At 37.6% G+C, this 16577-nt stretch overlaps 1 protein-coding gene across 1 annotated transcript in view; it reads left to right on the forward strand.

Moving 5' to 3' along the window:
- Nucleotides 1-11219, forward strand: part of LOC136253414 (uncharacterized) — a 48617-nt gene extending 37398 nt beyond the window's left edge. Inside the window, exon 4 of the mRNA XM_066046088.1 lies at nucleotides 11060-11219. Coding sequence (XP_065902160.1) covers nucleotides 11060-11196 — 137 coding nt within the window. The 3' untranslated portion in view covers nucleotides 11197-11219. The remainder of the gene's footprint in view (nucleotides 1-11059) is intronic.
- The last annotated feature ends 5358 nt before the right edge of the window (nucleotides 11220-16577 follow it).

The following is a 16577-nucleotide window of genomic DNA, read 5'->3' on the forward strand; positions in this document are numbered from 1 at the left end:
AACCGGTTCGAGAACCGGGTTTGTATTGTAGTTCCATAGTAACCAGAACATATGCGCTGCGCGTTAAATTAGGTGTTAGAAACGTAAGGTAAATGCGGGTATTTCCGGACAGCGCACAATTCCGGACACTTCGTGTATAGCACCCAAGAATGAATCAGCTAGAACGCACTTTTCGATTTTTATAATCCCTATAAGAATAGCTATTCACAGCAGAAATTTCAAGGCAATCCGTTGTTTCGTTCCTCGGCTAGCTTGATAAAGGTACCAAAGTGTCCGGAATTGTACGCTGTCCGGAAATACCCGCATTTACCTTACTTCAAACTTTCAGCCGACGCTTTGAGGGAACTTGCTGGGTGTGGATAAGCCATAACTGGCTCAAGCAGCTATCATACATACTCTATACAAGTTAAGATCGAGATTGGGTCGCGTGTTTCACGACTGAAAGAGCCAGGGAGAAACGCGACGAAAAACGAAGCAAGAAAATGTACAGCTCAAAAAGTGTTGTAAGCTGCTTAGATTAAGTAACAGGGGGGATCCAGGGAGGTTCAAAGGGTTCCATGGAACCCCCCTTTTGAAAAAGCCTCTCTTACTCGAGATACTCTAATAGAGCAGTCACAGTATTTTTAAGGGGAGCAGTGTAGCAGGCTATGTGTGGAGGAAATATAGTTGGTGAGAGTATCTATGGTGAAGGGCAGCTATTGTCAGCAGATGACCTTTTGTGTTAGTTTGTTTGGTCTTCAAACCATAGATAATATATACCCATAGATAATATACTATCTATGTTTAAACTTACAGCCAGGTTGAAGTTGCAATTCCAGAGTGAAACCCCCTTTTAATAAGTCTGGATCCGCCCCTGAGTAGGAAAAGGGTCCAAGAGATAGCATAAGAGAGATGTCAAACATGTCAGATATTAAAATAGAGCACCCTATAGATGTTTTGATATAATATATCTTAATAGAGCAGCCATAAGATCTCCATTCATTGTTTATTTGTTCCTTGTTTTACTACAAAAATGGGATTTTCCCATTTATTTCCAGTAAAGATGACTTTCACATTAGACTGTGTCTCTAGCGTCGAAGGCAGAAGAGGTCTGTAATGAATTTCAACCTGATAAAAGTATTTGACTCTTCATTTTATTGGTCATTGTGTTGTGTATACTTGTACTTCACACAGTTTTAAGTGACTGTAGAAACTAGTCAGCCTTCGTATAGAGTAACGGTCTGGTCACACTAACATTCAAAATTTGTAGTATGTTACTGAAAACAGATAACACCAATCAGATTGCATTGCTGGTACAGTAATTACAAAGTATCTGTTATGTTTGTTTTGGAGTTACCACTTGATGCGCAAAGAGTTTGTGTGAAGATGTGGTATAACTGAAGCTGATTGTAGCCGTCAATAGGATGCTCTTTAAAAGAAAAGATGGAGGTAGTAAAACTGGTAATGGAAAGAAATCTTTGGTTATGTTAATCCATATGGAAAAATATCTTTGGTCGTTGATCTATTTCAGAACTGCTCACTTTGTGTGGATGTTGGGTGTGCCATTCTTACTGACATTGTGACATCACTGTTTAATTACATTCCACTGTTGCAACTCTAGAGTGACCAAATTATTCCTCTCTATGTGAAGAGGCAGGCACTGCCAGACTATATAGAAACACTATTAACATCTGTAACATTAACTGTACTAAATTTCTAAGCCAAACTATTGGTGCTTCTTTCTTAGGTACTCACAAGTTAGACTGAATTAATGATTGTTCTATGGGAATGCAAAGAGTGGAATCTAAAGAATTTTTGACATCTGTTTTTCATTTTAACACTGCTGTGCAGGCCGTAGCCAGACTTTGCCATTGGGTGGGCAAGTCATATTTAGCCATGCAACATACTGACACATGCCCATCTTCATATGGACATCAATACAACATTTCAAAAAATAATGTATGTGTTATGCATTATGTACAATACTTTTCCTACACTACCGCATGTAAGATGACTAATATCACCTTACAGCCCTGACTGGCTATTGGTCAGCTTAATTATAACCATTTATATGTCTGCATGCATGTGTCTTTATAGTTTATACCCAACTATAACAAGAAACTTGAAAAGCACGTGATTTTTAAAATATTCTTTCACATGATAAATATGTACTTCCACTAGAGTTGCTAGCCTAGAAATAAAGAACAATTATTGATTGAAGAAGCATACCACACCATTTGAGCTATCACTAAGCAGTATCCACATTACTAGATGAGTGCTAATGTCTAAAATACCTTACTCTATTCTAGGTTGTTCTGAGTTTGGACCACAACAAATACTACAGAACTTAATCCAAATGTAAACTGTCCAACCCACTACTACTGAAAGAGTTAATTCCAATCCTTTGTTCCACAATACTGAGTAGTTTTTGTAATCATGCACTGCATCACATGATCTTGCTTCTATTTATTGCCTCCTAATTTTCATACACAGTCAAGTTATTCATAGAGAATAGCTCCACTTCTGTCCATTCAGTATATAGCTGAAAATGATATCGGTGAAATTGAATTAAGCTGTGCTACTTATTGTTGTATAATGTTTAAGTACAGTAGACCCAGGGGCGTAGCCAGGATATTTTTGAAGGGGGTTCGGATTTAAAGCGGAATGTCTTAAGGGGAAGGCCTGGGTGCTTCCCCTAAACCACGTTTGGACGAAAATGATGCATACACAAAAAGTGCCCTTAGGCAGCAACATTAAAAGGTGCTGTTTGTGCATCTAACTAGCTAAAACTTACACACTGCTGTTTATGCAGTTTATAGAAACTATAAACCTATTGTAAAACTAACTAATCTTCACTTCCAGACAGCATACTGACAGCCAACTTCAATTTCCTAGCACACGGAAGCTCTCCACTCGAGTCCCTTAGTTGGCAATACTTCTTTCCAGATACATTATTCTTGGCCGGTCCTCCTGTTGATGGTCAGCAACTTCAGACTTGGCTTGTACTCCAATATGTTCGAGACGTCATGTGCCCACAACATTTAACAAATAAACAAACCATTCAAGTAAATATACATCAACAATTCACAGTTTGTGCTAACCTGAAACATGTATAAACATAACCACTCAAATTTAGCAGCTGCTGCCTTGTAATATGTCTCAACCGACCATTGAACAGTCCTTCGCCATTTCACTCGCGCCATTTCAACTATGCATCACGTGCGCAATTGATCACGTGATGCAATAGATATGCTTTTCAATGGTTCAGCAGTAATGTGATGTGACCCTCAGGAGTAGTACAGAGGAGCGCCAGTGGGCAAGTAGCTACCGGAGAGATCCAAGGCTGTAAGATTTGGTGTGATTTTTAATTTAAAAAAAAATCTGCCTCTGAAAGGGGGGGTTCGTCCGAACCATCCGAACCCCCCCTGCAGGGCCGCCCACAGGGGGGGACAACTGGGGCATTTTTCCCCGGGCCCCAGCCTGAAAGAGGCCCCAGGAGGCCCCATGAAGGGCCCCCTGAATACCTGTTTAAAAGATCGATATACTCTAATAGAGCAGTCAGATCTAAATACTCTAATAGAGTAGTCACAGTATTCTTCTGGGAGCAGTGTAGCAAGTTTATAGATAAGGAGATATGGTTGGTGATGGGTAGTTATTGTCATTTCCAGCAGGTTGTGACCTTTTTTTTTTTTTTTTTTTTTTTTTGGTCTTCACCTTACAACTTGGGTCAAGGGCCCCACTTTAACTCTTTGCCCTGGGCCCCTTAATTTCTCTGGGCGGCCCTGCCCCCCTGCCTACGCCCTTGTAGACCCTCAGTTATCCGACTCTCATTTATCCGTACCCTTGTTTGTCTGAAATTGGAAATGATTGCTTTAGTATATACATTAACAAATTTACTTGGTTATGTGTGACCCAGTCCTAGTAATAATAATAATAATAATAATACAGTATTCAACTCTGATAAGTAATGTTACTGTTGGAGGACCAGCTATAGAGGTTGAACATTCCACTAGATATAATGGCTCAAGCTTCCTTGTAATAGTCTGTAGTTGCATCCTCTGTATCACAGCAAGCAATGACATCATCAACGTAAAGATTAATTTGCATGTGACGAGATACAGCTGTATTATGTTGCTTGAGATGATGTTGAAGGACTGCATTAAGTATGAAAGGGGAGACAATAAAATGAAACTGACTGGATGAATCTGCAAGGTTTGATAGCCAAAAACACTGGGTGTAATCTGTATCATCTGGGTGTAAGTGTATGTTCAAAAAATGCTTTCTCAAGATCCCAAACTGATGAAGCCTGAAACGAATGAGGATGTGGCATACAAATCATTACTACATGGTAAACCGATCTCTAAGTAAGGGGTGGCTAACTGACTGTTGGCAGCTGCAATCAAAACCAATTCTAATGGATGTAGTTGGTGAGTCTTTCTCTACTGCATGGTGTAGAATGTAATGAGTGTCAGTATACTCACTTGATGTGTTGACTTGTTCAATGAGTACCCTGGATTCTTGGTCAGTAATGATCTGGTGCTGCTACAATTGTAGTAGCTTAGGTTGAATAACTAATCTCTTTGCTAATTGTTGTGTTCTATGTTCTGCTACAGTGTATTTACATGGAGGATAAAGTGTTCTCCAGGCTACGTATGCCCCATCAGTGGCTTGTGTGGCACAGGAGGTGAGGTAATTCTCTGTCATGTTGACTTCAACTGTATCATCACCTTGTGAAACTCCAATCAATTCCAAAGACCAAAAGCGTTCTAAATCAAAGTCACTTTGAGTCATTGAAACATTAGTTGTCATGGAATAAGGGTGCCCCTGTTGGGTTGAGCCTGAAAGGAGATATCCTAGCTTTGATTCTACTGCAGTTGGTCCACTGCCATGAACAACTTTATCTCCAACTATGTCCGAGTAGTAATCTGCTCCTACTAAAAGTGAAATTGCAAACTCGCTGTCTGAACTTAAGGGATGCATTCTGAAGTGGTATGGCACTGCAAGGACAGATAATTATAGTTATAATTCTTCTCCACTCATAGTGAGCATTGTAACCCTGCTAACATTAAGATGGTGACTCATTGGGTGCTTGGTCCCAAATGGTGAAATGGTTATGAGTTCCTTAGAGTAAGGTTGGAGATCTAGAATGCATGTTGGCTAGTTCTTCGGTTACGAATGACCACTGGGACCCTTCATCCAGTAGTATATTAGCTTCAACACATCTGTTTCAACTTGTCGCTCTTGCTACAGCCATTTTGAGAAGGCAAACATTGTTGTGCTTGGGAGAGAGGATCACAGTAGGTTGAACAGCAGGTTTAAGCTGAAAAGTGGGTTGATGTTGAACAGAGCTTGTAGGATGTACTCCAGTAGATTGAGAGGTCACGGAATATACACCAGCTGGTTAAAGTTGAACAGGGGATGCAGAGAGAGCTGTGGTATTGCTCTACTGCTGTACAGTGTTGACTGGAGTGGTAGGTGGGTTGTGGTTACTCTGGTGTACAAGGACACAAAAGCTCGTAATACTGTGATGTTTATGGCAGCAGTGGTGACAATGGTGCTTAGAGTCACAAGAGGAAATCTTGTGGGGTCCTGAACAGTTGAAGCACAATCTGTCTTGATGTACAGTATCAGTGCACTGCTTAGGATCTGACAGTACCGTATAATGAGAGATAGTGAGGCCCTTTACAGAAGGGACATTGTACTTTCAGTTTAACAATCAACTTGCCAGTTTCAGCAACAAATGCAGCTGTTGCTCACAGCATGTCTTCTACTTGGGATCCCATCTCAAAGAAGTACTGCTCATTAAGAGTAGCAGATGGTAGTTCAGTTACAGTCAACTCTCTTTTCATATGCTCTCACTAAATTTTGTTTGAGCTTTCCAGGGAAAAGCAAGCTGTCATAGGAGTCTTCTGTCTTCCTGAGTAATTCAAGACTACGAATGTGACTGTCTATAGCATCATGGAACTCACGTAAACTGGAGTATGACTGACTGGGGGTGGGAAGGTTAATGAGAATTGTCCGAAGCATTCTTGTTGTAAAGCTACTGAATGAGTGTACTTACTGTAGCATTGGTCAGTTGAAATCCAGCAATGACTTTGAATGCTTCCCCCTTGAACACGCATGTAGCTCAGTTTTTGTACGATGTGTTATTGTGTACAGCTGCCTCAAAACTGTCCCAAAATGCTTGCCAAAAAAGTGGGTTATCAGTGAACTGTGGCAAGTCCAATTTCAGGTGGCAAGTGAGTAAGATAGATCTCCAGTGTGACGCTCTGGAGATACAGGAAAGGGGTGGGTTGCTGGGGATGTGTCTTCAGGTCAAGTTTCTACCAGCCATTTCAGCAACAGTGGGAGTAAGGCGATGTATGATCTTGGCCTTAGCAATAGATATCAATGATGTAGTCTCTTCTGTTTGTAACATTTCAGCCTCTATTTTTTTATTATTGTCCAGTGCTTTAAGAATCTTGGTGTCCATGAAACTGTACTTATGGCTAAGTTGCTCGTGCAGGTCCCTTAGAGTAGCTACTTGATCTGCGGTGAGGGGAGTGGTAGTAGCGAGGTGCTCATTGACACTCTGTAGTAGTTTCATCAGGTATGCACAATGACCTTTTTGAGAAATTATGGCCCACTTGACTTCTGCCATGATGGCTCACAGCACCAAAAATGTACTGGTGCTTGTGACAATATAGTGAGTATGGTGTACCTGTGGTCACAGCTCCAAAAATGACGCATGAATTCACGTAGTAGTACCAGGTTCCTCTCAGGATCAAGGGGTGAGAGAGAGATAAAAATCAGCCATGCGCACACAAAGAACCCACAATCGAATCTCTTATATGACATTTGATCATGCGTGCAATATTACAGCTACTGTATAGGGAGAAACTTTTTTTGGCAGGGGTAAACTTTGGCGAATAGCAAGCTAAATTGCATTTGGCGAAATAAACTTTGGCAAATTCAAGCTCAATCTATAGTTAATTTTAGGCACTACAAGTTATTGGCAGGTTAAACTTTGTGGCAAATTTGTAGTGAATCGCCAAATTCGCCACAAAGTTTCCCCCCACCAAGTTTTCCTCTATACGGTATAAGTGCTATAGCACACTAGTATGGGTTCATTGTTCTGGCATTGTGACAAATCTGGCTATTTACATAACAGTAAATAAGGTGACCTCACCTTGGTTATGGGTCTAGCTAGCTGCACACTCCTTGGCTGACTCGAGATGGTCTAATACTACAGTCAGTTGTGATATTCTAATAGAACAGTCACAAGTTACCGTATAGCCTAAAATGATATTTCAAGGAGCAATATTTTGAGGTTGAGCAATGCAAAAATAAAATTTTCGTGGATTTACAATCCCATATGTAAAGGAGGTCTAAATTTTTCAAGGATAAAGTTTTCGCTGCTAACACCAAAAAATTTTCCTCTGTAAATATTTAGGCTATATGGTACACTGTGTCTGGGTATGCTACAACAAAAAACTAAACAAACTCTGTAGCTCAGGTAACAACAAGTTACCTGGTAGAGAATTCAAACACAACAAATCACCCTGTAGAGAGTTCAGCTACAAAAATTCAACTTGTAGAGTTCAGTTATGTTACAGGTCACCATGTAAAGAGTTCAGTTACAAACAAGTCTCCTTGTAAAGAGATCAGCTACAATCAAGTCACCCTATAAAGAGTCAGCTGCACCCTGTAGATAGTTCATCTACAAACATTCACCCTGTGGAGTTTAGCTATGTTACAAGCTGCCCCATAGAGATATCAGCTACAATCAAGTCAGCATGTAGAAAGTGCAGCCACAAAAAGTCACCCTGTAGAAATTTCACTTACAAACAAGTCATCATGTAGACAGATCAGCTGCAATCAAGTCACCATGTACAGAGTTCAGCCACAAACAAGTCACCCTTTAACAAATTCATCTATGTTACAAGTCACCCTGTAGAGAGTTGCAAAACAATATGTGACCGGATTTGCGAAAAGGTACCTTTTTCGCACACAAAATTTGACCCATTTTTTGAACTTTAAAGCTTCATAACTTTTTGATCATGGCATAGAATTGCTTGAAATTTTCAATGAATGTAGCTAAAGTACCTGGCTACATTTCGATACTAAGAGTAAGTTAATCAGTATAAGGAATCAAGTGTTACATCATTTTGTTTGCTGATGTGTCAAATGTGTGGAAAAGGTACCTTTTCGTAAATCCGGTCACATATGTTTGTGTATGCATACAAAAAAAACTGTTTAAAGATGCACACATGGTCAAATGCACATCTTTATCTTCTTCCTGTAGTAAAGAAAAAGACAATTAAGTAAAAAGGAAGCTTCAAAGCTGGCTAGTGGTGTATATATTCAATTGAAAAACGAAGTATAATATCTAAACTAAAACAGCCAAGCCGTGAAAAGGGTGGTGAAAAAAGGTAGAGACCACGAAATTGCTGCAATGATGTTAATGTCAATCATTTTGTACCAATCATTTTATACTCATCATAAAATGATCGGCATTAACATCATTGCAGCCATTTCTTGGCTGCCACCTTTGATTTCGCAACTTTTTTCACTCTAGCATTATTTGGGTTGTACCTTTTTCACAGCCTGGCAGGTTTGGTTTAGATTATACTCACTTTTCATTCCCCTGTTATTCCCATGAGCACCTACTATTCCCAAAGTAATTAACGAGAGAGATGCAATATGTGAGAGGCAAAATGAAAACCTGCCATGTTCACATTCTAATTTGCCTTTGAAATATATTGAAATACCTATCATTATACTGAGCAAAAATACACATACGTAGTATACAGTGTAAAAAAAAAAACTGTGCACATTATAATTGTGCAGTGAAACAAGGCGCAAATCAATGAAACTTTGTTCATAGAATATCTTTGTACCATGACTTTACACTAAAGGACACAGGAGTTAGGGAGCTTGTTAATAATGCTGTAGAAAAAGTTTGCATTGTGAAATGACATTCTTTGTGTACACGGAGGAATATAGGAGAAAGCACTATATTTTGGGAATTTGTCTGTTCACAGTGAACAGACACTGAGGTAAGCCCCATGCATCTTCATAGCCTGTTCAAGTTGTGGATTACGATACAAAGTGTTTAACTTCTTCAAAATTTAACTTGACACTAAATGATTAACGTAATCAATCAATTATCAGTCTTGCTGTATGCCAGCCTATGGGATTCTTGTTTAGAATAAAATATGCCCAAACATTTATACCCAGCAATAGGTAATTTAATACTTGAGGTGTCCACAATGTACAGCTCCCCAGGCAGTGGCATTCTTCAGTAGAACCTGGCCAAAGACAGTGGTGTACAGCATCAATTATCAACGGTCAACATTGTTTATTGCCCACTCATTAGTACATTAATTATCGTACGGTTTGAGGTATTTCGCTTGGCATTCCCTCACAATTCAAAACTAAATCTTGTGAATAGTACAAAATAATCTAGTACTAATTGTAAAAGTTCAAGTGCTATTTTCGAAATACACTCAAATCATTTTCTAATGAAACAAACACTTCAGTATTTAATGCTTTAAACATATTTTAAACAAATTGAACAGCGCTAATATTTCATCAAGGATGTTACAAAGGCCAAAGGTCAGCATAGTAATCCTGAGAAGAGTTGTTGTTACTTTGCTTTCTGCCTTACAGCAATGTAACCAATGGTGTACAAGCTCTCTGTCCTTAAATAATAACCACGAACTTCTATCCACTGTGTATGGGATTCTTATCCACTACAGCTGTGTACACCTTGTTCCTGAGCAGTGTAGCATATCTTCAACACTTGACAGCATGTGATATTCCTCTAAATTTCAAGTGTACTGTAGTTAATGGTGCCTGAAAATGTATGTACCGTATTTATTATGTGCCGCACTCTTGAATAGTATCGCAGTATTCAAAAGTCTTTATCCTTGTTTCTGAAAATAAGTTTAATTGTACCACACCCTTGAATAGTACTGCACTATACTTTTGTAATTACTCTTTACTAGTGCTGTCATATGTTTAGTAGTATTATTCGACACTAATAATTTAAATCTGCCACTGCTATAGCTATTCTACATTATAGTTTTATAAAACAATCACAACACATTGCTACTTACTTCTTCTATACAGGACCTTTCTTTCACTCAAGTCCTTGTAGCACAACCATGTCATGCCTCGTGCTACGTGGTCAATTTACTAACTAATATCCGGAGTTTCGATTATGTGACAGCCGATTAAGTTTTACCAGGAGAATGCTAATTGAGATGGAGATTAATGCAGTGTTACACTATTCGATGGGTTTTATCCTTATTTTTGAGCAAAAAAATTATATACCGGGCAACAATCGAGTAAACACGGCATTTTAAATTACAAACTTGCTTTTGTATATGTCAATTCTCCAGATAGCCTCATAAGACTTTACTTTGATTCACCTTACTTTCTAAGCTATATCCTCCTAGTTATCTCCATTGTTCATCACTTCAAACTACCACAGCAGGACTTTCCACCTTTTTTTATCCATATAATGATTATTAACAGCTGTCTTTGATCCACCATATTTAAAACCACCTTAAAAGGTACAAATGACAAGAATTACAAGTCCTATTAGTGGTGACGTTCTCATAAACAGATGTGTACATGTGTAAATAAACATTATTCCACTGGGAAGGGCGATTGTTTAATCACTAAAGTCTTTTGAATAACTGCAGCTGTCTCTTCTTAGGTGGTTGAACATCGTGTGTAAGGCTCAGTGTACACTACAACATGACAAACAACATGGATAAAGTTCACTAGTACCATTTTCATGCTAAGAATAACAGACTAGCATATACAAACTAAATCATAAACAAACCTCTTGTCATTCACCAATAGCACAACATGATAGAAATTGCTAGGACAACAAAACAAAGCAGCATGAGGTAGCTTAGTGTTGCAAAACCCTTGTGTGAATGCAAATTCTATAGTGACGATAATAGACGTTGAGTTGGCCGATAATAGATGTCAGTTGGTAATTCATTGTTTACAGTAATTTTGTTGTCATTACAGGGTATATCATGTAAAATTTTATTTTATTGTGATTCCTTTAATTTCTACACAGTACCAACTGTACCAAATGATGCTCACATCCAACAGGGTAGTAGTGGTCAAATAGATGTACTACTGGAGCCATCACCAGGTGAGCTTCTAATAAAATGTATCACCAAGACCAATAAGGCACCAATTTCTACAGACTAATTATGAGACATAGTAAAGCAAAACATCTCTTACGTATATAAATGCATTTGTTTACTACAGGCCCAAAAGAGTCTTCAGTGTGACATGAAATGATTCCAAAAACTGTTACAAATTTTTTGTTCAGTGGAATTTTCTACTGACTGACTGCCTGCCTGCTAATGCCTTCAGAGAAGATAACAGCTATGACAGGTGCCTTTTGGCATATTGCAGTGCATACAATGTATGTTTCATGGACTTGCCTGTGTTCTCCCATTATCTTTGCTGACAGCACAAGGTGTCGGTTCATGGTACTGTAGCACCACAGGATAGTTTCCCTACATTTGATGGGAATTGTCCAATGTTTCCGATGTGACCGGAGAGGTCCTTCTCCTAGTGTTCTTCATTTGTAGTACTGTGTAACAGGCTGAACATACAACAGATTGCATATCCACTTAAAGATTACATCATGCATGCACTGCTTTAATGTACAAGGTTTGAAATACGATCCTTCATGGAGCTACTTTTACAGACTGGTAATCTTAGTCCCTGTCATTCTTCCTATCACTATACACACAGTACAATGTGCTGACTTTTAGGCTTGTGGCAGTTACGCTCAAAATTTTCATCATTATGCTATTCTGAATATCTCCCCAAAAAGTTATCATTATACTTTTATTATTCCCAAAGTTTACTCATTATTCTCAAAATTATTCCCATTTTAAAACTTTTTCTTCAGTTTTGTAATGAAATTGCACAGCAAGACTAATAACTGCTGTATCAATTTGTCAGAAAAGTTATTTTGATGCTTTGTGAGTAGTATAGTAAGAAGCAAACTATTCCACACTGATTGTTCTATTAGAGTAATTGACTGCTCTATTACAGTATCTTGAATTATTTTTATGCCAATTATGCTCTAAGAGTGCATCAAAATGCTGGAATAATGCTCAATTCTTTTACCCCATCGTTATTTCCAAAATAATTCAGGTGTAATTTCTGCATCCCTATATACTGATAGAACAACACACTACTGTGTGTTTTGATACTGCACTATGAACAATGCTCTACATGGTGCATTAAATGGGCAGGCCTTCTTAGTGACTTTTGTGACTACTCCTCATTACCCCAATATTTTTAATCTTATATGATTAATAATGTTGTCATATCACATAACAATGATGACACAAAACCATGCATAGTATGTAGGATGCACAATGACCAACCATCAATTTGTTATGAAAAGCTAATTATGTGAACATGCATTTTTGAGGTGAGATTAATATGTAACCTAGACCATCACCTTAACTTATTAAATTGTATTTACATTGCTGCACTATATCCTTGTGTTTTCATGAGTTTATGTTATATTTACATACAGGCAGTTCAATGACCACTCAAGTACCAAACAAAGTGTCACCATTGATCACTACACCTACTCAAGCTAGTACTGAGTTTGGTATACTCATGAATAAAATTATCAGTGAACTGCAACGAAATGAAGATGACAACTTGGAGACCATAAAATGCATTTGTGTTTATTTTACAATTAGCAAGGATTCAGACATATTACTGTTTGATGACAATCAACGTGAAGCAATAGAAGCATGTACAAAAATCAAGAAATTGTTTACAGACAATTTACGCTATTGCTGGAAATGGAATAACATCGACTCATTAAAAATGATTATGCAGTCTTTAGATTCAGATGTATGTATGAGGTTGATAGATCAGTATGAGAAAAAAATAGATGCTAAAATGAAACTTGAAGATATTTTTAAGCATTGTGAAAAAGAAAATACAACCCTTCCTGAAGGATTCCATAAAATGGTAGCTATAATAAAAGGTAAAATATTCTCAACTATCACAAAAGAAGAGTACGATGAGTTGACTCAGTTTGTTTCAAAGCAGTGTGGAGTATATCCCTACCTTCTGACTCTATGGAAAGTATCACCATTTAACTCCATAGTATTGGAATGGATCATTCCCTTTACTGCAGTTGCGTTTATGGTGGAAACTTCAAAAAAGAATATTAATTTATTTGCTAAAGAAACATTTCTGTACTTAAAAATTTCATCATCAGTAATACTCAATCACAGAAATGATGTGAGTTATGTACCATTACTACATAGCTACAGTACATGTATATATATATATATATCTCATATCTTTAAACTTATTTTAATATTGTCCAAATACTCAGTGCTGTAAGACAATAATAGCTTCAATATAAAACTCTTGTGAGGACCAATTGCATAATGCGATATGTGTAAGGTGTATCCATTCACTGAACTGGACTAGTGGACTGGATTACTGGACTGGTCCCGACCGGACTACTGAACTCACATAAAATTTGCTCAAATACATATTTTTCAACCACTAAAAGTGATTATATACATAGAGTAGTATACCACACATGGGCTAGGGCTCTTCATGTCTTGTCATATTAAAAAAAAGAAAAACAAAGAGGTACATACAGCTAACTGTAGTCTATTTTTAAAATTTATTTAGTAAGACATGGAGAGCCCCAAGACAATGATACATTATTCAACACAAGTTCAGCACAAGTGCTGAAGTCTGTAACATACCTGTTTAAAGATGTTATATTAAGTATGTTTGAAAAAGTGCTATAGTTTTGGTGGTCTATTTATGGCATAACTTTGGTTTGAACTCTTGTTACACTCACTGTATTTTTTGTAATTATGTGTAAAATGTAATTGCATGGTGTAAAACGTATATGGTGTGCTATTTTACAAAAAAAAGATAGAGAAGACGGACATGCATTAACAGTGTTAACAGTGCACAGTGCACAGTGCTTGAAACATTGCTAGCAGTAAGCAAATTATTTTTGATAATGAACTGCATTACGGTTTTAGTGCAGTTTTTGTGATCAATGTAGCTACAAGTTGTGTCTCATGGTAAATGGTGTCAGTTTCTAAATTTAGTTTAGTGATAAAATGTAAGAAAACAAAAAATAATAACTTCTTGAGTCCAATAGTACAGTCTAGTAATATAGTCCAGTAGTCCAGTCCAGTGAATGGATATGCCCATATATGTATATAGTGTGGTTGTGTGTGTAGATAATTGACCACACAGTGTACTGTATGGAAAATGCAGTACATGTTGGCACTGTGATCTATCCCACATGCAAAGTACAATATAGTGAGGAAAAAGAAACAGACACTATGTTTAGCTGAACTCATTGTCAATAGTTTTTACCAAGTCCTATTTATCTGGTACATTGTGTATTTCTGCATATATGTAACTATGCTCAGAAAATTTAATTGTTCAAAAATCAACAAACCCTATGTGATTTGAAAGTAGTGACAGTATTAACTAAGGAGGTATAAAGGAAAAACCAAACATGTGAAACAAGTATGACCTAGATATGCTGATACAACAGTCACTGAACAATAAAAAAATTAAGCTACACCAAAAAGTTGTCCAGAGTTAAAACCTCCACACCTGTAAGCCCAGATCCTTTACCAAGCAGTTGGTTGCTTACCTCACTTAATTAGTGCCTTATGAAATGAAACTTCTAGGATGCTACAACAGAATGGCAATCTTTTATCATTTCATAGATCTGGCTATCAATGGAAATTATAAATTTTTCTATGACACTCTATCCATACAAAACAATTAAGCTGTGAAAAAGGGCATGACTGTCAAATACTGAGTGAAAGTTATGGAATAAAAGGTGTGTTAATGCTAATAAGGCCACACCCCTTTCACAGCTTGGCTGTTCATTTTTGTGTGGATTTCACTTCAGTCTTTTGTACTTTATAAGGCCCCTATGGCTGATATTATTGTTATACTCTAATAGAGCACACATTTTATTGAGATCATCTAATACCTAGAACAAATGTGACTCGGTCTGGCAAGCCTGGTCTTATTGCCCACAACTGCAGGTTTGATTTTTTGTCACAAACATAAAGCTACATGAGCACATTATCAGATTTCACTGTCACAACCAGCCTGGGTTAACTAATCTGCTTCTGCTGGCTGCTTTATCCAAACCCAGTGGCGAGCTGTATGAGCGGTCTTGGGCCTTAATGGAGCTCTGGCCAACAAGGAGATGGCTGTGGGTTGGATGAAGACTAGTACTGTTCATTTACTTTCATTTTAGCCAGGTTTGAGCCCTGAATGGCCCATAACTTGGTCTTATTCATCCCTTTGCCTTCCTCTTCCATTTTCTTTCATTAACACCATGCCTCCTACCTCCCCCATGCCTCCTACCTCCCCCTCCACCACCCATTGTACAGTTCGCCTGATACAGCCAAGCCACGGTCAATATAGGTAAAAAAAACTATCTAAAATGGCGGGAAACTTGGCTACTTGTTCAGTGGATGGTATTAAAGGTAAGGAATTGGTAAAAAATGTGTGAAAATTTTGTGCATGTAACTAAAGCCATTGGTGAGCTACAATACTTTCAAAACTTAAAACCGGTGTACTTCAATATAGTACTTGTAAATAGATGATTGTCAGACTAGGTCACAAATATAAAATGTTCTAGAATTTCCATTGGTAGAAGCTATGAAATGTTAATTAATAAGCAGATTTTTTCATAAAGTAGAAATTAAGTGAGGTTAACGGCCAAAATAGCATTCATTGGTTCAGTGGTTAATGATTTTAAGGATTTAGGTGATAGGTGAGGTTTAAACTGTAGCTAGTTAGCTTTTCTGTACTTCTACCATGCAGTGACCACTCTATTAGAGCACTTGTTTAGTGATTTTGCCTTTAAGTAGCCATAACTCCATTGTTTATAGACCATCAAAAGGCATGACTATATGATGACCACCCTATGCTTCAAGTTATTTCCATAACCAATTCACCCTGTAGCCATGCCAAATTTCAATATTTTTGCACAAATATTGTAAATGTTCATAACACCGTGTGTATTTATCAGGTTCGTAGCAAACTTAGTACACAAATTACCTCTTTATGCTGCCAAAGTTCAAGGTAACGAGTTCAACATTTGCTTAATATAGTGCCTCTGCAATCAATCCACTCACCATGGAAAATATGGACAATTCCCATTTATAAATGTAGGGAAGTCATCTCTTACCCAAAATGTTATTCATACGTCATTATGCTTCTCCAGAAAAATTCTGATTGTGGGATCTGGTTTTTGGTTTTACCATTTTCTTGCACTGTACATCAAGCCTACTAACTTTACCATTTGGACAGTAAGTAAGTTAAAACATTAAGTTAAGATCTTAGTACTATAAATTACTCACCTATTTAAATCTAGTTGACCTCTTTGTGATGCTCCATAGTCACTCGTTGGCTAAAACATGGTGGGTAGAATGTGCATCAATGCATTTCCCCAACAATATCATTCATCTTAGAATATAGTTTGGTAACTACCAACTAGTCAAAAGTTAGCTACTTAGCATAACCCGTAAACC

The sequence above is a fragment of the Dysidea avara genome, chromosome 4, assembly GCF_963678975.1.
Source record: "Dysidea avara chromosome 4, odDysAvar1.4, whole genome shotgun sequence".
Taxonomy (NCBI): domain Eukaryota; kingdom Metazoa; phylum Porifera; class Demospongiae; order Dictyoceratida; family Dysideidae; genus Dysidea; species Dysidea avara.